This window comes from Nerophis lumbriciformis, linkage group LG09, assembly GCF_033978685.3.
Source record: "Nerophis lumbriciformis linkage group LG09, RoL_Nlum_v2.1, whole genome shotgun sequence".
Lineage (NCBI taxonomy): Eukaryota > Metazoa > Chordata > Actinopteri > Syngnathiformes > Syngnathidae > Nerophis > Nerophis lumbriciformis.
This window is the reverse complement of record NC_084556.2, coordinates 36,502,755-36,529,774: the sequence shown is the minus strand read 5'-3', so window position 1 is coordinate 36,529,774 and position 27,020 is coordinate 36,502,755. Positions and strand designations below refer to the sequence as shown.

Below are 27,020 nucleotides of genomic sequence, written 5' to 3'. Positions count from 1 at the left end.
CTTATAATAAACATCTCGATGAAGGGTCTGCAACATTTACTCCCATAAGAGCCATGCTGCCCCCTCGTCCACGAAAATATGGTAAAATAGTCCGGAGACACCAACACAAAAAAACATTTGCAACACTGCGCAACATTTTCCAAATGCGTCTTAGATACTTACAATTCCTAGTGTGGTAATGCTGAAGTTTATTCTCTATAGTCGTCAAGGTGCATATTTGTATATCGGCTGGAGGGCTGCAATTTCTACCTTGACAGCACTTACTGCTTTACCACATTGCCTCATTCACACGCTGCTGATTGGAGGCCAAGCAGCTCATCATTCTCAACTCATCTGCGCTCACATTATGATGACAAAGCATCAGGAGCAATTAGGGCTTCAGTATCTCGCTGAATGACATTTCACCATCCGAGGAACTTGGACTGCACCAGTAATCTCCTCTGCAGCCTCTTCACCATCTGAGCCCTTTCAGACCAAAATGGTTTCTTTTTAGAACAAAGAATGGACTCTTCATCCACTTTTGATTGGAAATCCACTACAAAAACGTATCATTTGCTTCATTTTCAACCCATTTTAGTCGACATCACCGGCTGACTCATGTCGACATAACCGAAAACGAAACTAACCATTGATTGCACATTTACTTGTGGCCAAGAATGTAACTATGTAAACATATAGTATCATGGTTATTGCAACCAAAATTATCCTGGTTAACATTATTATCTTGGTATTGTTGAATGTGCTCAAAAAGTTATACATACACTGACATCTTTTAACTAACTTGAATAACCTACTCAGTGGCCTAGTGGTTAGAGTGTCCGCCCTGAGATCGGTAGGTTGTGAGTTCAAACCCCGGCCGAGTCATACCAAAGACTATACAAATGCGACCCATTACCTCCCTGCTTGGCACTCAGCATCAAGGGTTGGAATTGGGGGTTAAATCACCAAAATGATTCTCGGGCGCAGCCACTGCTGCTGCTCACTGCTCCCCTCACCTCCCAGGGGGTGATCAAGGGTGATGCAGAGAATAATTTCGCCACACCTAGTCTGTGTGTGACAATCATTGGTACTTTAACTTTAACTTTAACTTTAACAAAAAATAGACCAAAAAAATACATTACTACATTAATTATTGTTCTGATTTATTCAGTGTCACGATCGACTTAGCTGGAGTAGGACCCCAATGCAGAGCAAAAATAAAAAAGAATGATAACTAAAAGCGCACTCAAAAAGGAGTGAGGGAAAATAGCTCAGGATGCACATAAAAGGTGTGGAGAGGAAACAGTTCCCACTACACGGCAACGCCAGGGAAGAGCCACAGGAAAGAGAAGCGTGAGTGGAGCCAAAGCAGAGGAGATGAACACGACAGGAGAGCTGAAGTGGTCAGGAGGAAATGAGTATCAGGTGTGCTCGCAGGTGGCTTTGCACCGTGACCCAGAAGTCAGGCACTGCAACAACAACAAAAAATACAGGCGGCAGCAGTAGTAAGATCATGACATTCAGAGGCATATTATGTTCATTTTAAATTTGAATTTCTGAATTTGTTTATTTTCTTCCATTTTAATTTGTGAAGTATTTAAAGTGTTTTTTATTGATAAAAGGCTCAACGGTTGTTGCACATCTGGTTTATGTGATGTCACTTCCTGTTGTGGACACCTCTAAATCAATAAATCAATTACTCTCTGCTGTACAATCAATGTGCACAATTGAATAGCTTAGTTGCAAAGGCCGCAATGTGTTTGTACAAGTTTAGATTGGGGCAGGACTTTTTTAATGGGGAAAGACATTAAAGTATCTTGTATTCATTTTATCATTTAAAGTGGCGAGCCATTAGCACGATAACTTGCTACTCCAGTAAATGAGCAGTATCACTGGTCCGTGAGTTTTTCGAAACGCGATAATCAATCACGGTTTGACAATAATTGTCATTTAAAAGATTGTACTAACCGTCCGAATAAACTTTTTCTTAGAGCCCCCAATTTCTCCCTACGACAGCTATGTAAGTCGATTTTTATTGTAAGTTAGAACTTCTACCTACTGTATATGAAAGCTAAATTAACACTTAAGTCTAGGGATGTCCGACAATGGCTTTTTGCCGATATCCGATATTCCGATATTGTCCAACTCTTTAATTACCGATACCGATATCAACCAATACCGATATCAACCGATATATACAGTCGTGGAATTAACACATTATTATGCCTAATTTGGACAACCAGGTATGGTGAAGATAAGGTACTTTTTTTTTTTAATTAATAAAATAAAATAAGATAAATAAATTAAAAACATTTTCTTGAATAAAAAACAAAGTAAAACAATATTAAAACAGTTACATAGAAACTAGTAATGAATGAAAATGAGTAAAATTAACTGTTAAAGGTTAGTACTATTAATGGACCAGCAGCACGCACAATCATGTGTGCTTACGGACTGTATCCCTTGCAGACTGTATTGATATATATTGATATATAATGTAGGAACCAGAATATTAATAACAGAAAGAAACTACCCTTTTGTGTGAATGAGTGTAAATGGGGGAGGGAGTTTTTTTGGGTTGGTGCACTAATTGTAAGTGTATCTTGTGTTTTTTATGTTGATTTAAAAAAAAATAAAAAAATAAATGATACCGATAATAAAGAAAAACGATACCGATAATTTCTGATATTACATCTCTACTTAAGTCAGTCATGATGTACACAGAACACATAAATGACATATAAAATTCAGTAAGAAAAAGATTAAATACAAGAATTCAATAAAACAGCCTTAAAAAAAGCAATTTCTTACTTTTATTACTTTTATTTGTAACGTAGGGAGGGGCAAGCTCATTGGGTGGAGGAAGTGTTAATAATTACACCACTACCCTGCTCAGTTATCCCTGTTTATTTCATAGTGGAAGCCTTTCACATGTTCAAAATTACCATATTTACCCTTGATGATGATCCCAGCGTTTAAAAGCCCTGAGCTGGACACCCAATGTCGCCAATGTTGATCGCCATTTCACTTCAGTTTCCAAAAAATAATTAAACGGGCCCTGTTGTTTCTCAGTGTATCAACATGCGACTGTGAATTTTTATACTGGGTGCACATAACTACTTTTCTTTTTCATCTGGATCGTTATTGTTTATGCAGTTATCAAGCAAGAATGCACCCAAACTTCATCTAGGTGTAGCACATGGGCCAAGAAAGTTATTGATTCCAGTAAAATTATTTTGTCTTCCTTTATTTGTGGCAGTTTAACCCAAGGGGTAGAAATGACAGTATAACCCATGGTATGATATTTGCTAACAGTATTGATAATAACACGACAAAGCAATATAATGGTGGGTTGCAGCCTTACTGTAGTGAGTACTGCAGAGCAGGGGTGTCCAAACTACGGCCTGCAGGCTAAGAAGTGCGGCCCACCAGTGTCTTCAGTTTGGCCTGCAAGACGTTCCAAGATTATTGTGAAGTCTGACCCGCAACATGTCTCAAATTCAATTTGAATCAGTTCACAGCCTGATGCCGCAAATATGCCGCCATTTTATAGGCAACATGGATGATTTTGATCAACAACCAAGAGTTTTCTAATGAAGAGCATAGCATCAATTTATATGTTCCAATCCAAACAACCTTCCCCGCTAATGGTACAAATAAACTATTACCATCACAAAAAGTCAACACATATGGTCGCACATAATACACACAACTTGCTCACCAAACTTTGTGAACAATATAAAAAAAGTCTAAACACCATACACAATTTAAAATTACACCCATATAAGTCATACTACAAGACATAATGGGTAATATGCAAAACACTTTCCCTCCAAAGTTTGCCATGTTGGGCGCATTTTAGCTGCTTAATATTTCTGATTGATAACAAACTATAAGGAGGTTGTCAGGGAAGTAAACAATGTAGGAGTTGAACTTACTTTCACATACTCTTAATATTCAATGTTTTCTAAGGGTCAGGAAATGATGTGTGTGATTGTGATTGTTGTTACGTCACAATCAACTACTTAGCTATGTGGCAAAAAAAAAGTGTCATTATGTGTGTATTTTTACATGTTTAGTATGCAGACTTAAATCATTGCGATGGCCGGTGACGTGTTAAAGCAGCTGTGTAAAATTAACCAGCACGAGCACACAGGCACTCTAATTGAGAGCACATAGAGTTGAGTCGGAATAGATAATAATTAAAAAAAACAGAGGTATTTTGTCTTAAAATTCTAACTACAACTGAAGTTAGTCTACCGGTAATATTTCGATATCAAATTTATTTAGATGCTTAATCCAATTACATTACATATATATTCAATATTCTATACCTCTACACCACACTATACTAACTTCAGTACTGTATAAATAAATATATATATATGTATGTATATATATATATGTATATATATATATATTATATATATTATATATATAGTATATGTATAGTATATATATTGTGTACATAAATAGTATACTATATTAATATAATATGTATATATATTATGAACACATACTGTATGTATAGTAAAGGCTATTTATGTGTGTATAGGCTATATATGTTTGTATATGTATATATGTATATACGGAGCAGAAACGTGTGAACTCGTTGGGAGTTTCCTCCTCTCCCAGCTCGCTAGCCTCAATCTGAACCTTGGTATTTACCGTGATGACGGACTGGCAGTGTGTCGCGCCTCGCCAAGGAACAGCGAGAATACCAAGAAGCGCATATGCCAAATTTTCAAAGAGAACGGCCTACGGATCACGATTGAAGCCAACAAGCAAACCGTCAACTTCCTTGACGTCACTTTCAACCTGAGAAATAACAGCTACCAACCATTCACGAAACCCAACACAACACTCCAATATGTGCACCATGACAGCAACCACCCACCCACCACCACGAAAAGAATACCTACCGGAATCAATAAAAGGCTATCGATGCTGTCATCTAGCAAAGCTGAATTTGACCAAGCAACCCCCCCGTACCAAAAAGCCCTTGATGAAAGCGGATACAATTTCACCCTCACCTATGAACCCACGCCAGGAAACCAGCCAAAAAAGAACAGAAAACGAAACGACATCATCTGGTACAACCCCCCATACAGCAAAAACGTCTCAACTAACATTGGACACAAATTCCTCAATCTGATTGACAAACACTTTCCCAAAGACAACACCCTAAGAAAAGTATTCAACAAGAACAACATTAAATTGAGCTACAGCTGCATGAACAATATACGACAAATCATCTCAAACCACAACAAAACAATTGCAAATGAGCCGTCGGCCCCCAGACAGAGCGACTCCAAAGGCTGTAACTGTCGAAAGAAACCTGATTGCCCTCTCAACGGGGGGTGCTTACAAACATCAGTTGTCTACCAATCTAAGGTAATACGCAAGGACATTAACACATTCGACACATATGTAGGATTAACCGAGGGAGAATTCAAAACCAGATGGAACAATCACAAGGCTTCTTTCAGGAACAAAAACCTGCTGCGAAATACCACAGAACTCAGCAAACACATTTGGGACCTCAAAGACAATAATGTTGAATATTCAATAACATGGCAAATTCTTGCATCCAGCACACCTTACAATAGTGGTAATAAAAGATGCAACCTATGCTTGAAAGAGAAACTGTTTATTATTTACCGTCCAGACCTGTCATCCCTCAACAAGCGCAGCGAAATTGTCACAGCATGCCGCCATAGACGGAAACACCTCCTAGGTAACACATGAGCCAATCACCACGCCCCTAGGTCAGCCCGTACCCACCCACTCTGTGCCCTATATAAACCATGGTATGCGTATGCTCCCATTAAAATCTCCTGACGATTGAGGGTACCCCCCCTCATGAAACAGGCCTGTAGAGATGAAATAGTCTTGTGATTTTTTTCCCACACATACATATATATATATATATATATATATACACACACATACATATATATATATATATATATATATATATATATATATATATATATATATATATATATATATGTTTGTAGCCCAAGCGTAATAATTGTTATACAGTACAATTTCCCTAGAAAAACGTGAAGGTTGTCAGGTACGCTGACATGACATAGACATATAACAGAGGCAGAAAGAAGACAGAGAGGCGCATGCAAAAGGGTGTTTGTTTTAAAAATCGTCACCTGTTTCCATGCCTCAGCTTCTTTGCCATGGTAACGGAATGCTGGTTGGGCCATCAATGTGGGAGTAGAAAGAACCCCAGATGTTGTTACGCCTCTTCTGCAATGGTGTGCTGATAGAGTTACATCAATGAAGAGGAATCTTTCTTCCCCCCCTGTGGTTTACTAACCGAGTGTGTGTCTTTCAGCTGTTTTTCTCTGTTGTTTCTCAGTTGTCTGATTGTCCAAATGGATAAGGGAATAAATAGCTCAGTTATTTGGTTGCTTTGAGAAATGTCAACCATCGCTTTTCTATTGCCAAGAAGTCTTAATATAAATGTAGATATAACCCTCTTCTTTTAATTGTGCCAAGCTACCAATGATTAGTAAGTAAATGTAACTAGTTAGTCCACACCAAGCTTTCCGACCATAAAGACACACTGACCAGTGTGACCACTGCTGCATGCTCAGATCCGCATATTACATTTTGTTAGTCTGGATACGATAGCCACACCATGCTACCTAAACAACTCTGAACTTTTGACTGACACCTCACTTGTCCAAAAAGACAAGTGTTTACCCTTTCTGCTGCGGCACAACAGCCAATCTACTTCTGTGCCAGCGTAGTACCAGCGACTCTCCCGACGTACGTAGCTTGGACAAATTACATCTTAATGTTGAGATTGATGTTTTGAATAGCCAATGGCTCGCCAATTGTGAAAACACATCCTGTTTGATGGCTGTACATTTATTATAAACGCATGGAAAAAAACGGCGCAACGGAAATATAATAACAGTGCATTAACATTCAGTGTATAGGAGTTCCTCTGTATACGAACGAGTATAAGTCTTTTTTTTGTGTGTAAGTGCAAGTCTTGCTGGCACTGAGCACAGAACACATTAGGACATAAACACATACAGTAATATTCTTACACCACGCACACAAATTTAGTTCTCAGGCGAGTCTCACATTTACAAACAAAACTGCTTTGGTAGAAGTAGAGATGCCCGATAATATCGGCCAATAAATGCTTTAAAATGTAATATCAGAAATTATTGGTATCGTTTTTTTATTATCGGTATCGTTGTTTTTTTTGTTTTTGTTTTTTTATTAAATCAACATGAAAAACACAAGATACACTTACAATTAGTGCACCAGCCCAAAAAACCTCTCTCCCCCATTTACACTCATTCACACTCATTCACACAAAAGGGTTGTTTCTTTCTGTTATTAATAATCTGGTTCCTACATTATATTAGGGCTGCAATAACTAATCGATTAAATCGATTAAAATCGATTATAAAAATAGTTGGCGATTAATTTAGTCATCGATTCGTTGGATCTATGTTATGCTATTTAATTATTATTTTTTATTATTATTATTTTTATTAAACCCTTATTTATAAACTGCAACATTTACAAACAGCTGAGAAACAATAATCAAAATAAGTATGGTGCCAGTATGCTGTTTTTCAATAAAATACTGGAAAGGATAGAAATTTAGTTTGTCTCTTTTATCCGATTATTAATCGATTAATCTAAGCAATAATGGACAGATTAATCGATTATCAAATTAGTTTTTAGTTGCAGCCCTACATTATATATCAATATATATCAATACAGTCTGCAAGGGATACAGTCCGTAAGCACACATGATTGTGCGTGCTGCTGGTCCACTAATAGTACTAACCTTTAACAGTTAATTTTACTCATTTTCATTAATTACTAGTTTCTATGTAACTGTTTTTATATTGTTTTGCTTTCTTTTTTATTCAACAAAATGTTTTTAATTTATTTATCTTATTTTATTTTTATATTTTAAAAAAAAAAGGACCTTACCTTACCTTACCTGGTTGTCCAAATTAGGCATAATAATGTGTTAATTCCACGACTGTATATATCGGTATCGGTTGATATCGGTATCGGTAATTAAGAGTTGGACAATATCGGAATATCGGATATCGGCAAAAAAGCCATTATCGGACATCCCTAGGTAGAAGTGTTTTACATAGTCGGAGTGTGTAAACTTTTTCACTTCTGATACAACACTGATATTGGAGTCATGAGTATTGGCCAATACGATCTGCTATCAGCACAAATTATATATACTTTTATTATTTTGTAGTGGGAAATGTCAGAAAAGGTTTCATCGAGCGAAATGACTCACACAGCAAACTGGTAGATATGCAAAATATTAACCTATTATTCTTAACTGTCAAGATTGGATTTATGCTGTCTTTAAGTTAAAGTGGAGTGATAATTGCTTTTTGGCCCCCATAATTTATTAAGTAATGGTAAGCTCATGATGCAGACAACTTTGTTACTGCATACTTTCATTATAGGTAAGTAAAATGCGGCTACCATGTCTACCTTTTGTAAATGACTTGACTAAAATACAAGGAAAGACCAACCTTGTGTGCTTATTGGAGGACATTTAGATGTTAACTGGCTGTCCAGCTTTGCAAAAGTAAACAAGCCGCATACTGCTTGTAATGAAAATGCCAGTAGATACTTGTTTGTTGGCTATCAGGCCGATGTCCAATATCAATATTGAATCCAGACACCCTTAGTCGTAATCAAGGAACATAAAGACAGATGGCTGTCTTTATTCAAACTACTTTTTGTCAGTAAGTTTCACTTTCATTCTGACTGGGAGAATAATTCCGTTTACAAGCTTTGAAAGCCATGCCTATTCTCCAAATGGTTCAAGAACAGTTTTTAGGGTTTACTCTTTTAAGCGTTTTAGCCAACAACAAATCACAGAATTTGAAGGGTTATCCTGTAAATTTGCAAAACACCAAGAAATTAAAAGGTGCAGTAATGTAACTAACCATTTGCATTTGTCCTCTTTGTCTGTCATTCTAGGAACAACAGAGCGTGTCTGTCTGATACAGGGTACTGTCGAAGCCCTCAACGGTGTCCACAACTTCATTGCTGAGAAAGTCCGTGAGATGCCCCAGAGTGCCCAGAAGCCAGAACCAGTCAGCATACTGCAGCCACAGACCACAGTCAACCCTGATCGTATCAAACAGGTGAGTTACTGTATAGCAAAGACTCAAAATAACAACGGTCTCCTGCGCTACAAAAAAAAGCCAAAATATCTCAGCCATCAGCTGTTGAAAACAAAGTCTAAATATACTGGGTGGGCCAAAAGTAGGTACCGTATTTTTCGGACTATGAGTCGCAGTTTTTTTCATAGTTTGGCCGGGCTCCAGTGCGACTTATATATGTTTTTTTCCTTCTATATTATGCATTTTCGGCAGGTGCGACTTATACTCCGGTGCGACTTATACTCCGAAAAATACGGTAAATGTTTTTCAATTAATGTCTTTACACTGTTTTACCCTAATTGTTTTAAAGACGTGAATAACTTCCTCATTTTGAAAAGTGGATCTTGTTTTTATGGCAGTACATTTGTGATATAGGAGCATTTAAAGCGGAGGCATGATCTCGGTAACAAAGTTTGTTTGTTACCTTGCTCGCTAGTTCAGTGTTAGACAAAGTTGTGTGAAAAATAGATTTAACTATCATATAACCCAAAGTGGGCAGCACAGTGGAACAGGGGTAAGTGCATGTGCCTCACAATACGAAGGTCCTGAGTTCAATCTGGGCTCGGGATCTTTCTGTGTGGAGTTTGCATGTTCTCCCCGTGACTGCATGGGTTCCTCCCACCTCCAAAGACATGCACCTGGGGATAGGCTGATTGGCAACACTACATTGGCCCTAGTGTGTGAATGTGAGTGTGAATGTTGTCTGTCTATCTGTGTTGGCCCTGTGATGAGGTGGCGACTTGCTTTTTTTGCTAGTGGTTTTTAATAAGGACAAAGTCACTGAATGGATTGGAGAAGTCTCTAGAACAGGGGTGCTCATTACGTCGATCGCGAGCTACCGGTCGATCTCGGAGGGTGTGTCAGTCGATCACCAGCCAGGCATTAAAAAAATAGTCCTAAAAATGAGCGATCATAAATCTTCACTATGACGTCACTTTCGTCACTTGATTGACATTCACGGCACCCGAGGGTCTTCTGAGATGACGCTGGCTGCTGCCAGCTCATTAAAAGTACCGACTGGAAGGAGAGAAACACTTTATTTCAACAGACTCTGGCGCCGTACCTGTCGTCAAAACTCCAAAGACCGACTGCACAGTTGCACAGTTGCGCTACCAAAATAAGAGTCTCAGAAAGCTAGCACACACAAGCTAGCAAGCTACGGAGTTTGCCGACAATGTATTTCTTGTAAAGTGCATACAAAGGAGTACGGAAGCTGGACAAATAAGATGCCAAAAACCAACCACTTTCATGTGGTATTGGACAGAAAGGAGGACTTTTTTTCTCCTCCATTCGAAAATGCGGACATTATCAGCCCCACTGTCTGATTCCTATCAATGCAAGTCATCAGAATCAGGTAATACACCAACTTATATTCTTGTCTTCATGAAAGAAAGGAATCTATATGTGTTAAACATGCTTGTATTATCTTTAAACACCTTTAACTTATTAACAATATTAACTATATGTGTTAAACATGCTTGTAATATCTTTAAACACCTTTAAGTTGTTAACAATATTAACTATATGTATTAAACATTCTTGTATTATCATTAAACACCTTTAATTTTTTAACAATATTAACTATGTATTAAACATGCTTGTATTATCATTAAACACCTTTAACTTGTTAACAATATTAACTATATGTATTAAACATACTTGTATTATCATTAAACACCTTTAATTTTTTAACAATATTAACTATGTGTTAAACATGCTTGCATTATCATTAAACACCTTTAACTTGTTAACAAAAACATATATTTCATAAATAAGTAAATATAAATTATATATATGAATGAGGTAGATCCCCACGACTTGATCAATTGAAAAGTAGCTCGCCTGCAGAAAAAGTGTGAGCACCCCTGGTATAGAAACTTAGGGAATTCTCTACAAAATGCAGCCTGTTACATTGTACAATATGCAGCAAGAATTGAAAATTAGAGTGATACAATATAAAAAAAATACAAACGTTAATACTAATTACTAATAACACAGATTTGTTTATAAATGCATGTATAACATTTTTAAGCCTTTTTGAAGAAAATATATGCATCAACACTCATTATGCCAATTATATGATGGCATCATATTGACCATACCCATACCACAACAAGTATATTGGGAATCTGGGGGGAACGCTGGAATGCCAAAAAAAATACACAATCAATACAGCGGTACCTCAATTTTTGTTAATAATCCATTTCAAAGGGTCTGTTGAAAAACGAATTGTATGAAAACGGAAGCAATAAAATAATGTCAATCTAGTTCATTTATTCAGACACCCAAAATATAAACATAAAAACACATGTTGTACTTATAAATAAATTGGGTAAATTAACATTTAACATCACTTTTATTTAAGACTCTTAAAACCGCATTGAGTGTAGAGGAATGAGTGCTGGCACTCACAACTTTCTTTCATGGTGGCTTATTTTGCACGTATACTCAATAAAATAAGCAAAGACATGTGGTGTACCTGTGCTATTTAGAGTCAACCGACGATGATGTCATGAATGACGAGGTAACAGGGGGAAAATGACTTCCCGGTGAGAGTTGAGAGTAGGTTAACAGGCACGCTTAGTAATAAAGACATGTTACAAACAACCTGAGTTTGAGTTTGGGCACTCAATTCCACAGAATTGAATGCAGGAAAACAGCCTAGTTTGTTAAGTGCATTCTTGAGCTGTTTAATAAACAAGAACATTGTATGGAAATCCAGATGTATTTTTACAGGGTATATGAAAGCCATGGTACACTGTAATAATAGATTACCGGTACTCCGGGTTAGGAATGGGTACTGAATTTGGTACTTTTAAGTGCTACTAAGTGCTGTTTCACGTAAACTCAAACGGTACTATAATTCGATACGTCCTGTTGAAGACTCTGCACCGTCTTGAGCACTTGGCAGGCTAACTGGCATATTCATAGCAAGCCTCTAGGTAATTGCAATTGCTATTTTCCATGCCAACAAGGAAACTGATAAAAAAGCTCTCGAAAATGAGGCTCCACTTTTCAAAATGCACGAGGTCAATGCTCATTTACATTGAATATGCCATATGTGTTACTGATTAACATTAGCGATTTAATATGACATCATCAACACCTCCAAATTTGGTCATCAAAACTAGAACTAAGATGCACGTTGCAATAAAAAAAAAAAAGCTGGTGTGTTGTAAGTACAATACTGACAGGCAGGGCCCCAGCCTAAATTGGGACACTATGCAGAATTTTATTCTACTCCCCATTGCAACATTTTTCACACTTTTTTATGTATACAAAATAATTTTTATACTTTTTTAATTGAACTTGAATTTATTTTAATGCATGTTTTGGACTAAAATAAATTAATGAGAAATAAATTGCACTTTATTATGTTTTTCAGTGCAAAATAAAAATGTGTAGATCACTAAAACATAAAATCATGAACCTTACTACAACTTTGACTGGGATGTGGACTTAGTGCCTTCGGCTTTTTAAGACAAGAGCTATTGTGAGAGCCACTGGGACAGTCGGGGGACGTCTGCCATTACATTCTCATCTGTGACAGCGGGAAGCAGCGAGGAATACATTTGCAATAATATTTCACATGAAGCGCCCTGTCATTCGTTAATTGACATTTTACATGCGCTTCCTTACGCAGAACAGAGCCCCCCACGGATTGCAGCGCCCTACTCACAATGCCTGTTTTGCTTTTAGGGCAGGGCAGCCCAGCTTAAAACACTTTGTAGGCTCAAAAGACAACTAACTTTCTGACTACAACCCAGAAATGAATGTATATTTGCAAATGTGTAAAATATTTGCAAATGAGTAAAATATAACAACAGGGTGCACATTTAATCGACATCAAATCAGCATCAAGGTTTTAATTAGTGCGATAGAAAAACGCAAGAGGCTGAGTTTTTTTTCCTCCACCAGCATTTGAGTGGCAGACATGTTCATTAATCACAATTGTTGAGCCTCACGTTTCTTCCTCGCTTCAAACAGAGAGAAATATGTCTTACTCTGTGTATTTCTCTCTAGCGCATTTATTTAACAGAATGATTCACTGAACGCAGTGAGACCTCTTTTCAGTCATTCACAATCTTTGTCTCGGCGACACCGTACACACGGGGAGCACAGACGAGAGCCTTGCGACTCGCCAGTAAGAAGTGCTACAAATGTCCCGATACGAAACCTAATGTCCCATTGTGGGAATGTTTCAGCTTCAAATGCGATGGGCAATATGAGCCCATAAACACAGACAAAAGAGCAAAAAACAAACAAAAAGACAACGTCTGACCTAGTTTTTCCAAATTGGAAAAAAAATACACGTTAGGATTTTCCATATTTATTTAAGTAAAACTTTTACTTACAAAAATGAGAGTACATTTAGTTGTTTTTTTATTTATTTATTTAGGATAACAAAGTTATTTACCGACGAGTACCAATTCCAATTCTCATCTGTCCCACGCTGTGTCTGCTGAGAAAAATTCTGGCCCTTGGACAAATGTTTTTGATGAACCCTACAATACTGCGTCCAGCCACCAGGGGCCTTTATAGATTTTTATTTAGTCATGCCATCCATCACTGTGTACAGCCTATAAATTTTGTGGTCTCTATGTGGTAGGCGTCAAACATTGTGTTTATTAGTTACCACTGATTCTCTGGGCCATGTCCTACAGGCTGGTAGGGTCAGGAAAAAGTGAGGGTATGAGGTTATTTTTACCTCCTGTTTTTCATAGCAAGACAGAGCCGTGTGACAGCTGTAGCCTAAACCCTTAGGATTAACAAATTGCTGAGTAAAACGGGCGCTGCCATATTAGCCTTCTTTCTGTTCTCATGCTGTTAAAAGACAGTGTTGTTGTTTTGCTGCTACTACATATGGTTTATATTTTTCTGCAGGCAAAATTGATCGTGCCAAACAGCACAGCAGGGCTGATTATTGGCAAGGGAGGCGCCACAGTCAAAGCGGTGATGGAGCAGTCAGGAGCGTGGGTGCAGCTCTCCCAGAAGCCAGAGGGCATCAACCTGCAGGAGCGAGTGGTAACAATCAGTGGTGAGCCTGAACAGAACCGCAAGGCAGTGGAGATCATCGTACAAAAAATCCAGGAGGACCCCCAGAGCAGCAGCTGCCTCAACATCAGTTACTCCAATGTCTCGGGCCCAGTCGCCAACTCCAACCCCACCGGATCCCCCTACGCTAACACCGCCGAGGTGCTGCCTAATGCAGCTGCAGCAGCTGCAACTGCCTCCAGCCTTCTGGGTCAGGCCGGCTTGACGGGAATGGGTGCCTTCCCTGCTGCCATGTCGAGCTTCTCTGGCAATGACCTGCTGGCCATCACATCGGCCCTCAACACACTGGCCAGCTATGGCTACAACACTAACACCTTGGGCCTGGGCCTTAACCCCGCAGCTGCCTCTGGTGTCCTCGCTGCAGTAGCAGCTAGTGCCAACCCGGCTGCAGCTGCTGCAGCTAACCTCTTAGCCTCCTATGCTAGCGATGCCTCCGGCGGCGCTGGCCACCCTGTGACCGGCCTTGGCGGGTTCTCCCTGGGTTCTCTTGCAGCTGCTACAGGGGCTTCCAATGGGTACCTGAACGCCTCATCCCCACTGATGGCCTCCTCCTTATTAGCAACGGAGAAGCTGGCAGACGGAGCCAAGGACGTGGTGGAAATTGCTGTACCTGAAAATCTGGTTGGTGCCATTTTGGGGAAAGGAGGGAAAACGCTGGTTGAATACCAGGAGCTAACAGGAGCCCGCATCCAGATCTCCAAAAAGGGAGAGTTCATTCCTGGTACTCGGAACCGTAAAGTTACCATAACAGGGTCGCCAGCCGCTACGCAAGCAGCGCAGTATCTGATCAGCCAGCGGATCACCTACGAGCAGGGCGTGCGAGCTACCAACCCGCAAAAAGTGGGTTAAAAATGTAAAAAAAAGGAGGAAGAAAGGAAAGGATGAGGACAGAGCTAGAGGAGAATTCTAAAGGGTCAAAATGAGGAAAAAAAGAGAAATGTCCAAATATTTAATATTTCAGAATCAAATGAGAGGATTACAAAGGAGGAGGAGGGGGAGACACCGAAGACAAAGTGTGTGTGATATTTGAATGTTTTGGGACTGATGTCCTGATCTTTTTTAAAAGTTTGTGTCCAGTCCTTTTTGATGATGGTTATCAGAGTAAGCTGAACTTGTCCACTGCCAAGGTGCAGATTCAAGGGTGAGGCCACATGGTTTCACTTTCCTCTAAAACCTCATTGATGAGTTTCTTTACTTAAGTTTTGTTTTGTTTTTTTTTATATATATTTTTGATTGGTTTAATCGTTTTGATGTAACTTGCAGACCTCAGCTCCCGGTGAGTTGAATGTCCAGTGAGGTCCCAGCAAACCGACGGGGCCGTTTCACGGGTCTTTGTCTTTGTACGCAATGTGCAAGGCGTTGGCGATGGGGTGGGGGTGGGGGGTGGGGGCTCAAAGCAAGCATGTGAGATCACCTCACTTTATGAGAAGCAAATCATTTCCTTAAAGAAATCACACATTTGTAAATTTTTTGGGGGGGGATCTTGAAAATTGAAGTTTAAAAATTTGGGTATTTTATATTTTTATCCATTATTTATTGATATGATCTAATTCATTGACAGATGATTTGAACCTGTAAATGCAGGTTAATCTGAATGTAAAAAAATAGCCTATTGATATTTTTTATTTACAGGGATCAAATGTTGTCTCGCAGTGAAAGAAATGTACAAGATAAACCCAGTCTGAGCTTCACAGTTGCCGTCTGCAAGGGTCGTTCTGGGGTTCAATAATCTACATGAGATAATAGAGGAGACACACAGGAATGTATAAATATATTTCACGTGAACACACTTAGTTAATGCTCCTACAAATGCACAAACATATTTAGTCATTGTGACAAACACTCCAAAAACAAACAAACCTTTCTTGGTGCTACAGGATTGGCTATAAATCATCACCATTAGAAAACCAGAATCTCCCACTCACTCTTGGTTTAAATAGGCTGACTTGTCATCAAGGGTTAGGAATAAGGGTGTGCGATACTGCTATTGTTGCTATCAACCTGATAACATGTAAATACAGGGAAAGTACAGTGGTATCTTGGTTTTCCGTTCCAAAAGGTCTGAAGACCAAATTGCATCCATCCAACCAAAATAATAACACTATTTGTACAAACATATTTTAGTTTTACATGCAAATACTTATAAATGATGAATGAAATAGATAAATGAATGAGTGATGAGTGGAAAGGTAGGATGTTAGGGGAGCGAGATTACTTTGCTATGAGTTCTTTCCTGAATTCGTTACTTAGTCACCAACACGTTGGATTCTTTGTTTTGACCAGTTTGTCTGTCATGATATTTAGCTGTGCATCAACCGAGACGATATGCAAAAACCGTGGCCACATTTTCATTTAATCATACAAAAATTGGGGCGTATGAAAACCGAGGCACCACTGTATAACAATATAACAATGTAACATTATGACTAACCCAATAAAAAACACATTCAGCTATCAGTGAAAATAAACATAGAAAACTGAAAAATCATCACTACCCTTGGTATTAATGCCATATATATTTGGATCGATCCACCCACCCCAAATTAGTAGGCTGGATCATAGGTAGAACTAGATACAATGTGCCTACATGGCGGCCATCTTAGCCTGGGCCGCTTTTCCAACTTGCTTATTTCTCAACTGATATGTGCTATTAATACACAACATTGGATTATTTTAATTACCTATAAAAATGTTACTTTTTGTTTCTTTGTTTCGACTTTACGGCGTATTTTGGAACCGAATGCAACATAATGTCCAGGCATTCTTGTTGTCTTTCATTTCCATGCCATCTACAGCAATGTAATGCCTTGGCACTTTGCCCCTACTAGCTTAAGCTGGCCGCAGGCACGCAACTCAAAGGGGCGTAAAATACGTATCTAGTTTTATCTATGACCTGGAAGACGTGACAGTCGCTCTTGCATGATAAAATAGGGTTGGTTCTTAATTTCAATACAGTTTTAAAGTCTCAAGCCAACCCATACTCCCTAAAATTCACTTACAAAGGTTTGCCTTATTGTCATATGCGCACATCCCAATTTTACCATCAATTTAGATGTACCTTCTGAGCCGAAAATAGTCCATTTCACAAAGAAAAGCTGTACTACCAGTATCTGTGAGAAAAAAAAAACATGCCTTCACATAAGGGTACCAAATATTCAAGAGACATCCTCTAAAGAAAGGGAATGACACTTGAAAAGAAGTCTTGGTCACAGTTTCTCTGTGAGCCATCCTTCTGCATTTGCATCGAGACAAAAAAGATTTGTTCAATTCATCCGGGCAGCCTTTTATCCGACCCAAAACATGCGACTCATCATTAACTTTGGGAGGAGCATACAGAAACCATCAGAAATAATATCTTGGAATCACTGTCTTTCATGGACAATAGTTGTTCTCGTGGAGGGAGGCAAACTATTTAGAGCATTTCCAAGCACTCCAAGAGTACCTTGGCCTCCCTATGTGCTGCTATCCATCGCGTTCATTTCGAAGACTGCACTGTGAGACATTAAGAACACAATGCGAGGTTCGTCTATTACTTAGTGGGGCGAGAGAATATTTTCTTCCAAATCACACAGATAGACCAAGACCCGATCCCCATAAGCGCATCTTCCAGTTTCTGGCATCAGCACTGACACACTAAATTTTTAAAGGATGTACTCTAACGAATGTTTAGTGTGTCATGTATTAGATCATAGTCAATACATCATAATTTCAACAGTCCCTGTCAAGCAAAAAAAAAAACTCTGTGATCGGCTTTTTGAAGACACGGAGCTGTAAGGGTCGGTGCTGAGTGGTATCCAAGAAAATCTGAACCATTTGTGGGTTGTTGTTGTTTTTTTTTCCTTCAAAGTCTTTTGTCGCTGCAGTTTTCATGATAGTTCATAACGTTTTTCAAAGTACATGGATTTTTCTGTGTTAACGTTTTAGTCGCGGTGAGCCTCTCTTCCTTTATGGCTACAAAGTCATCCATTACCAATCTGGCTACTAGTGAAATCTTTGTCTACTAGAACATTTGCACTGCCCAATGTTTTAGCGAATAAGAAACAAGCACAAAAAGGGGATGTTTATCAATGCAAATGGACTGCTTGATTGCAGGGAGCTCTTCTCAAACCTCTCTCATCGAAACATAGTGCCAAATCTCTCTGCACCTCATTAACTTTCCTCTTACTCCCGCACCTACTTATTGCCCTTTGTTATGATTCTTAGGGTGCGTTCACACTTTGTGCACTGGTCCGGAGCAAAAAATGCTAAAAAAAAAAAAAAGAAAACTTGGTGTGTACTTTATTGCGGGTCAGTTCACACCAAACAATGCTCAGTGAAGCATATGCATAGTCGCGTGTCGACTGTACCCTTTTTGTGACGTGTCTATTGACACACCCAAAACAATATGTTGTCTTCCTGGTTATACATGGCTTGTAGGGCTTGTGTTTCTGTGGTAAAATCTTTACCAATATAGATTACACTGGACTCCGTTTATGTCCGTCTAACACCTAAATTATATATGCAGTCTCTACACCGACCCCTCCAATGCGTCCTAATCTTTCTATAGCTCTTCTTCTGGATTGACAGTGTGACGTGCAGTTATCTGACGGAACACTAGGGAGACAATGTTTTCCTCCGAATGACCAACCGTAACTCTCGTTTACTAAACTGTTCAGTTTGTCTTAGAATTGTCTTTCCAGGATTTAGTCGATTGACTAATCAAATCCCTGTCCACCGCTTGAACCGATGTCAACATACACATATGATAGGGTCGTTTTTGTTGACGTGAAATTCGAAACCTAAAGGGGCCTTTTTCATGTAAAAATTGGTAATTCCATTCCTATCATTTGCTGTTTTATTGCAAAAGAATATTTGTGGAAATTTTTTGGTCATTTTTCTAAACCTTTTCTTGGGTTTTACGAACCATTGCCTGGTTTCAGTTGCAATTAGTCGTATCTTATCTGATCTGATTGTGCAGTCCGGTCCAGGGTTTGGTAGATTGTGTTCACGCGCAACCAAACACATCGTATTAACAAAGTTAATCCTAACCCAACCAAGTGTGAACGCACCTTTAGGTGTCACCTGTGCTTTTACCTCCTGTGCAGTACACTGTGCTCTCTCTCCCCTTCTTTCTCCTGTCTTGTCTTCTGCCGGGTGGTGTCGGGCGTGCTGCGGGGTGGCAGTTATGACCCCTGTCGTAAGGGTATGAAAATATTTAGCAAGGCTAAAAATGCACAGTAAAAATAAAACCTGCCTCCAAAACTGTGACACCCGCTCTGAGACCAACCAGCAACAATTCCCTTAAAGTGTCCCATTTAGTCAATGACGAGAACAAGTCTTATTTTAAAGGGTTTGGACCACAAGCTGTGGTCCTCTAAGAGAAGAGGTATTGTTGTTTTTCAAATGTCCGCCGATATTCATAATCGAACTGAACAAACAAAGCTCAGCCTCTAGACAAAGCGAGCATAAGTTAAAAGTACGTCGGGAACTCGTTTGTAACCTCAAGCTGAAACAATGACATCTTTTATGCATATCCTCTTATCTGAAAATGACTCCAATTCATTTCTGTGGAATAGGAATATGTCACGTCATATGATCTATATGTACTTTATTGTAGCTATTCTAGTTTGTAGTCTAAATGCAGTCCGGCGTTGTCGATACAATGTGAACTATGTTATACTTGTGTGGATGATGAGAGTGCCAACTAAGCCTGATTAAGATTAGCTTTGCAATTTGTTTGTGCATTCTGATGACTCATCAAACGGTGGCGTCCACGTTTCTGTCACTGATGATTTAGTTTGACCGTAAGAAAACGTAAAGAATATTGAAAGCAATATAGTAGCATGTTGTCCTGTTTTGTGTTTTATGTCTGTTGTACGAACTTTTGAAGTTACTTCAATTTTGAATGAATAGGTTTACATGTACTTTTTTGTAAGTTATAAAGATGCTGCTATTTGATAAGTAAACTATACAAAGTATTTTAGTTGAAAAGATGTCTGGTCGGTTGATTAGAAACACGGGCATACAAAGAGGTGTATAGAATACTACAGTATTGGTAAGGTAGTACAAGTAGTACTAGACTTCATAGTACACCCTGTGCCAAACTAGACCTCTGCAGCTTCTGAAATTGTAGATGTGCGATCAATTGTTAGATATCAATAACTTGTTTAGAAGTGCTGATCAAGTGCCAACCAAACACTGTCTTTTAAGTTTAAAAAAAAAAGAAGATAATCATGAAGAAAACAAAGGAGAAAAAACTGTCTGTGCATTGTTTTATCCCATAGGTACATAGAATATAAGTAAAAGATTGTGATTTTTATGTTGTTTTACATGCCATGCATCCCTTGTGTGTTTGACCTGTGGCTTAAGTACTGCTGTTTTCTCACAAATGTCTCTATAGGCCAGCATGGACTAAGCATAACATGTTATACGCATTCATAACATAGTCATTAACAATCAAAAATGTGTTTGTGGAGTTAGGTGTTATCTTTTTGCACGTCTTCTAATGCATGGTATCAAAAAGAAAACCTTTGGAGGAGGGGGAGGAAAAAAAAAAAAGAACAAAAATTTTGCGAGGCGACTCCAGACATTCAAAGACATAACACTGCATGCGGTCAAATGTAAAGCGCTTACGTTTACTCGCCTCATGTTTATCCAGTTGTGTTTTAATGTTGTTAGTTGGAAGGGAGTTTATTATTGTCATGTTGGCCCAAAAACGGCACTAACACAGCACTCATCTCAGAAAAGACGTTTTGGTTTATGGGCCTTAGGGGTGTCACGGTACGTCGTAGTCACGGTTTGGTATGCACCTTGAGTTTTAAGGTTGTTCTGGGAACAAAATGCAAAACTGCTTAGCTTTTGTGGAGATGGCTTGAATTATTTTATTTTTTTTAGTAAAACTGCAAACTGCTGGCAGGTAATTCTCTAATAAAAAACATTTTCAAATATATAGCATACAGAAAGATTAAAAAGGGGTGGACACTTTGATTAGAGATGATTAAACCAATCCAAAGTATGTCAATGGATGCTAAGCTATCTGAACAAAACAACAACATCTTAACTGTGTGTTATTAGTGACAAAGCAAGCCACTGGCATATATATTAATTTATCTCGTTAATATTTTTTACAAGATGCCAAAAGCCTCCTGTCCAACAGTAAAAGTATAAACACTGTGAATTACCGTTTTATTTTTAGTTAGGTCCCCTTTGCCCAGTTCCTGATCTGGCACATTGCTTTTTTTTGTCGTATCCACTTGCAGTTTACGTTTTTCACTTGGAAGGCCATCTGGTTTTCAAGCTCTGGCTTCTTCTTGGCACTATCGCTAGCCAAGGGCTGGACCACCAGTGTATTTGTTTACCAAGTAGACGCGATAAACACTTCCTGTCCCTCACTTTATGTGTGCCGTGTGGGGAAATCGGTGCGCCTTTGTACCGAACTGATTACCAGTACCGTTACACCCCTAGTAGGTACAGCAAGAACTTTGAACAAAAAAAAAATTTGAAATGAGCAAACGTGAATATGTAATTCAATTAAATTGTCTTCTTGTTTTGTCTTGTTTCTGTTTTGTTTGGGTTTTATTAAGGATATCAGACATACGAGGATACTAGACATTTATTTAACAACCAGGTTGAACCTCATGTAACCTGTCCCAAGATGTGATTCATTTTCTTTTATGTCACAGCTTGAAAGCCTAGATCTAATCTATGAATGTACACATTACTGTTTGAATCCGTCTTTAATGTCAAATCAGGGCAGGAATGTCACAAACATGTAGAGTTAATATCTATGTCAATAACAGATTTCAGCTATAGTCAGGTAGGCCTCGCACGGCCATTATCATGAACCAGACATGTTTTACCCAATTTCCAATTCACTGTCACCATTATCTTGTTTGTTTGGTGTTGCATAACTGCACTTTACTGATAATTGGGTCATAGTAGGTGTGAGATGAAGCAAACCATGTTTTGAAATTTTCTTATGTTCGGATGTCATTCTTTTTTTTTTTTGTCGTATTTATTTATTTTCCCTAATCCTGTTGGGCGAATAACGGAAAGGGCTGGAGTCTCAGACAAAATGGAGAAGTAGCGCCTGCGTCTTCTCTCAAATTGTGTTCTCCTTCACATTCCCTTCAGCAGAAGTTTGTGTCTATCACGGAGTGCTTTGTTTCTAACAAGGAATACTTTGCTTTTCTAATCTATAACTGTTTATGTGTTTTGCAAATCGGAAAGTGTGCATCATTACCGTAGATATTTTCTCTGTGGGGGGCTGACGCCACTGAGGGATGCATTCTGATCCAACAGTCTGGTCTGAGAGGCTTCATCGGCACCAGCAAAAAGCACGATTCTCCCTGAAAATAGCAGAGGAAAATGAGATGTCGTGAATAATATTAATGTCTCTTAGGCTACCAGCCCCCCACCGCCCTGCCTCGTCATTGCATTTACTTATCCATGATACGAACGCCAAGTGGATTACTGTTAGCATTCCAAAAGAAGATTCTGTCCACACATGTTCTGGACATTCATTGGCTGCCTCAAGAAGGCTCGGACTGGCAAACGCGACACTCTTAAAACCTCCTATGGAATCACAGCCTACGTGACACCGCCGTTCAGTCTTTTAGTCCGGTGAAAACCGTGTTCACCCTTTAAACGGATCCAAGTATTTCAGAGAGCATCCATCCGAGAAAAGATGATACTTTTTTGTGTATTTTTGTTGTCTTTGACCCTCACATGAACCTGTTGACTTCTACATCCTCAAGAACTCATGTATACGTTGGATTTGCTACGCCACTTTTTTTGTTTTTACTTTGTCAAACTGCAAGGAATGTCATTTGTTTTCTAGAGAAGGGTCGAGTGCCTTGCAAGATGTTTTTAACATTGTACAGCGGAACCCGTTTTTGTCGACAGCTGGTTTATGTCAACCGACTCAGATTACTAAAAGGTGCCCAACATACATACATTTTGTCAACAATAAATTTGACAAGTGTTGTAGTATTGTTAATGTCATCATTATCGCGGCAAAAAAACTGCGACATAGCCACTTTCGATTTACACCACATTAAAACGTGCACACAGTGACTTCCTGTTTAATGCAAAGTAAGCTCCATAATAAAAGCATGAGAGTATTAACCAACAAAATTCACCCATTGTTATTTTGAGTTTTTTTTAGTCATTCTGGTCAGGAAAGTAAAATATTGCGAATGTGAATCTTAAAACAACTCAAAACTCAATTTGATTCTCAGTTTAACAAGATGCTAGCAACATACTACTTGGTGTTTTTTATGTAAAATCTTTTTAAAACAGGTTACAGGTTACAAAAGCTCCTCTTGGCTGCTGAAGAATACGCGCGGGGAGAGGGCCGGAAAAAATCGAATTGTAATTAGGGATGGAACAACGAACGGTATTAATGCAAACCACATTAAAACCTCTGACAGTTAGTATTACCGTTTGAATTAAAATTATGAAAAAAAACGTAATTCATAGCCGCACTTGGTCAAACTCATGGACCGACTAGTGCTACCATGAATTGATTAACGTGGACCCCGACTTAAACAAGTTGAAAAACTTATTCGGGTGTTACCATTTAGTGGTCAATTGTACGGAATATGTACTGTATTGTACAATCTATTAATAAAAGTTTCAATCAATCAATCAATCAAAAGCTAGCTTAAATGCTAACATGAATACAAGCCATATTAATATATTTCCACACTAAAGGGGGTCATATTATGATTTTTTATTTCTACATTTAAAACACTTCCTTGTGCTCTACTGTCTACATAACATGTAATGGTGGTTCTTTGGTCAAAATTTTGCAAAGATGATGTTTTACATACCGCAATCAAGCCGCTTTCTGACCGTCTCCTTAGGATGCACCGTTTTGTGGGCGGTTTTATTTACGTGCCTCCACTTCGACTGCGTCTTCTCCCCGTCAACCACGTTGTACTTTTTAGCACTTCCATATTGAGTCTACTGGCAGATATAAGTTTAAACTACTTTATATTAGAAATGGCAACAGCAGAGGATGCATGTGCACGTACGAGCCAGTCTGCTGCGCAACAAGAGGATAGAGAAAAAGAAGGCGCTTATTGACTTCAACATCACTACAATAGCTGACTCGCGTAAAGCTCTAGGGGTAAATCTCTACTGTATATGGAGATATCCGCTGACATCACCAATTGGAAAAACATTACAAATTGGGCAAAATTCCAAATGGCTCGTTTGGAGGAAGTAGGCAAGATTGTTTTATAAATGTCTTCGCCATGGTTTGATTTCAAATTTGCAGGACTTATGCAGATCCCAAATTCACAAAAACTGGTACTAATAGGTAAGAAAAGTTAGTTTTGCATAATAGGTCCCTTTTAAGAAACGACATTCCATAAGCTCAACCTATATAAACACATTACTGTCTGAGCAACTAAGTTATTCAATTGTGTGTGATCGATTTCTACTCAGAGGACAACAATTATTATATATTTTTTTTGTAATAAAACTTGGTTAAAATATTTCAGTGTGTATATAAATACACTATGAGCGAATTCAACAATATCAACAGTTCCGTGATAATAATGATACCCGTGATCATTTTGGTCACAATAACCATGATATAAAATTTTCATATCGTTCCATTCCTAATCGTAATAAATAGGAATTGCGGATGTGAATCCATTTTTCCAGCTCCCCTATAAAACTAGTGCTCTCAAATGATAGATTTATTAGATTAATCAAACTTTTTAGCTGATATTAATCATGTCTAAATCACAGTTGATTATTGGTTTTTATATTCAAAATAAAGAAGAAAAAAAAGACCCCAATATTTTGACACAAATGCAATTTTATTGTCAGAATGTCATGCTATTTTTTTAAATGTTTTACTTGAATATACTCATTTTTTTGTTCAAAACTTGGTAGCATGAAGTGCATATTTTGAGCAACTGCATCAATATTGCAAATACCAAGGTGCTAATGTACTAAACACAACCATATAAATAATTAATCTGCATTTATACATTGTTAATATGATGATTTGTAACAATTAATCTCATGTGTTAAGTTTGGCAGCCCTAATGAAAAGATAAGAATCTAAATATATATGCACAAATGGAGCAAAACCCATTTAAAATGGTTTATTATCGCCCATTCTCTAGAAAAAAAAATCTCACGTAAATGTGCAAGCAATGGCTTGTTTTGGTTATGTCGACGGCTGTTTACGTCGGCGTGAGTAAGGGTGTCGACTTGAACGGGTTCCATTGTACCTTCTTTTCTTTACTTTTTTACATCCCATTGTTTACATCTTGGAGAAAAAAAATGGACTGACAGCATACGTGCTAATAATTACTGCGTTTGAAACCAAGCAATGTTTTGTTGATTGGTGGATTTCTCCTGCATGCGACGGGAATCTGAGAGCATTCAAAGTGTCAACAACGCGAAGGGCTTCTGATGGCAGAATGTACGGTACATATCATCTCGAATGGAGAGTCGCATCATATTCACAAATGTAAGGATGATGCCTTGTAGTGCCATGGTAGAAAACGTGTGAACGGGTTTTATGGCGTTTAGTTTTTTTGTCAAAACGAGTGCCAAATAATTCTATACTGAGCCAAATGTTACTTTACCGAAACGGTGAATTAATCCATTCCTCTCGACAAACATTCGCCTAATTTGAAGTCATAAGTCACTGTTATGCTGCCAGTCTGTTTTCTTGTCAAAGAAGCAGTATATTTTATAGATGCTGAACTGTTGAAGATAAGACAGTTGCTAAGCTGGGAGACAGGGAGGATTTAAAAAAAAAAACTGTCATTGTTTTATTATTATATTATTTGAACGTTATTCATGAATAGATTTACTGGTAATTACTATTTAATGTAACTGTAGTACTGTGTTTGTAAAAGAAATTCAGTGAGTTGTGTTTTATGACTCGTGGACTACCAGTGAAGTCAGCATTTCAGTGTTAATAATAATTGAATTGTTTTTTAAAGATTATTTTTGCGACGGCAACAGAGTCATTATAAATGTTCATTTTAACATCACTTGTCTTCTGCTTCTTTTTTGTTCTCCACTCCAGTCTGACAGCGCATGACAAGGCGGTGGTAGTGCCTGGGGTTTTGTTAGAAATCCGTTGCAAAAGGTCAGACGAAAACTGAAGCAATTTTTCCCATAAGAAATCATGTAAATCCATACAAAAAAAAAACATCCATCCATCCATCTTCTTCCGCTTATCCGAGGTCGGGTCGCGGGGGCAGCAGCTTAAGCAGGGAAGCCCAGACTTCCCTCTCCCCAGCCACTTCGTCCAGCTTCTCCCGGGGGATCCCGAGGCGTTCCCAGGCCAGCCGGGAGAGATAGTCTTCCCAGCGTGTCCTGGGTCTTCCCCGTGGCCTCCTACCGGTCGGACGTGCCCGAAACACCTTCCTAGGGAGGCGTTCGGGTGGCATCCTGACCACATGCCCGAACCACCTCATCTGGCTCCTCTCGATGTGGAGGAGCAGCGGCTGTACTTTGAGCTCCCCCCGAAAGACAGAGCTTCTCACCCTATCTCTAAGGGAGAGCCCCGCCACTCGGCGTAGGAAACTCATTTCGGCCGCTTGTACCCGTGATCTTGTCCTTTCGGTCATGACCCAAAGCTCATGACCATAGGTGAGGATGGGAACGTAGATCGACCGGTAAATCGAGAGCTTTGCCTTCCGGCTCAGCTCCTTCTTCACCACAACGGATCGATACAGCGTCCGCATTACTGAAGATGCCGCACCGATCCGCCTGTCGATCTCATGATCCACTCTTCCCTCACTCGTGAACAAGACTCCGAGGTACTTGAACTCC

The 27,020-nt window shown here is 38.8% G+C and overlaps 1 protein-coding gene across 2 annotated transcripts in view; it reads left to right on the top strand.

Annotated features, from left to right (window-relative positions):
• The window catches only part of nova1 (NOVA alternative splicing regulator 1), an 82,654-nt gene extending 56,421 nt beyond the window's left edge, over window positions 1-26,233 (top strand). For both annotated transcript variants that reach the window (XM_061961876.2, XM_061961877.2), the window contains exons 3-4: window positions 8,989-9,155; window positions 14,058-26,233. In XM_061961876.2, the coding sequence (XP_061817860.1) occupies window positions 8,989-9,155; window positions 14,058-15,077 (1,187 nt within the window). In that variant the 3' untranslated portion in view covers window positions 15,078-26,233. The remainder of the gene's footprint in view (window positions 1-8,988; window positions 9,156-14,057) is intronic.
• The last annotated feature ends 787 nt before the right edge of the window (window positions 26,234-27,020 follow it).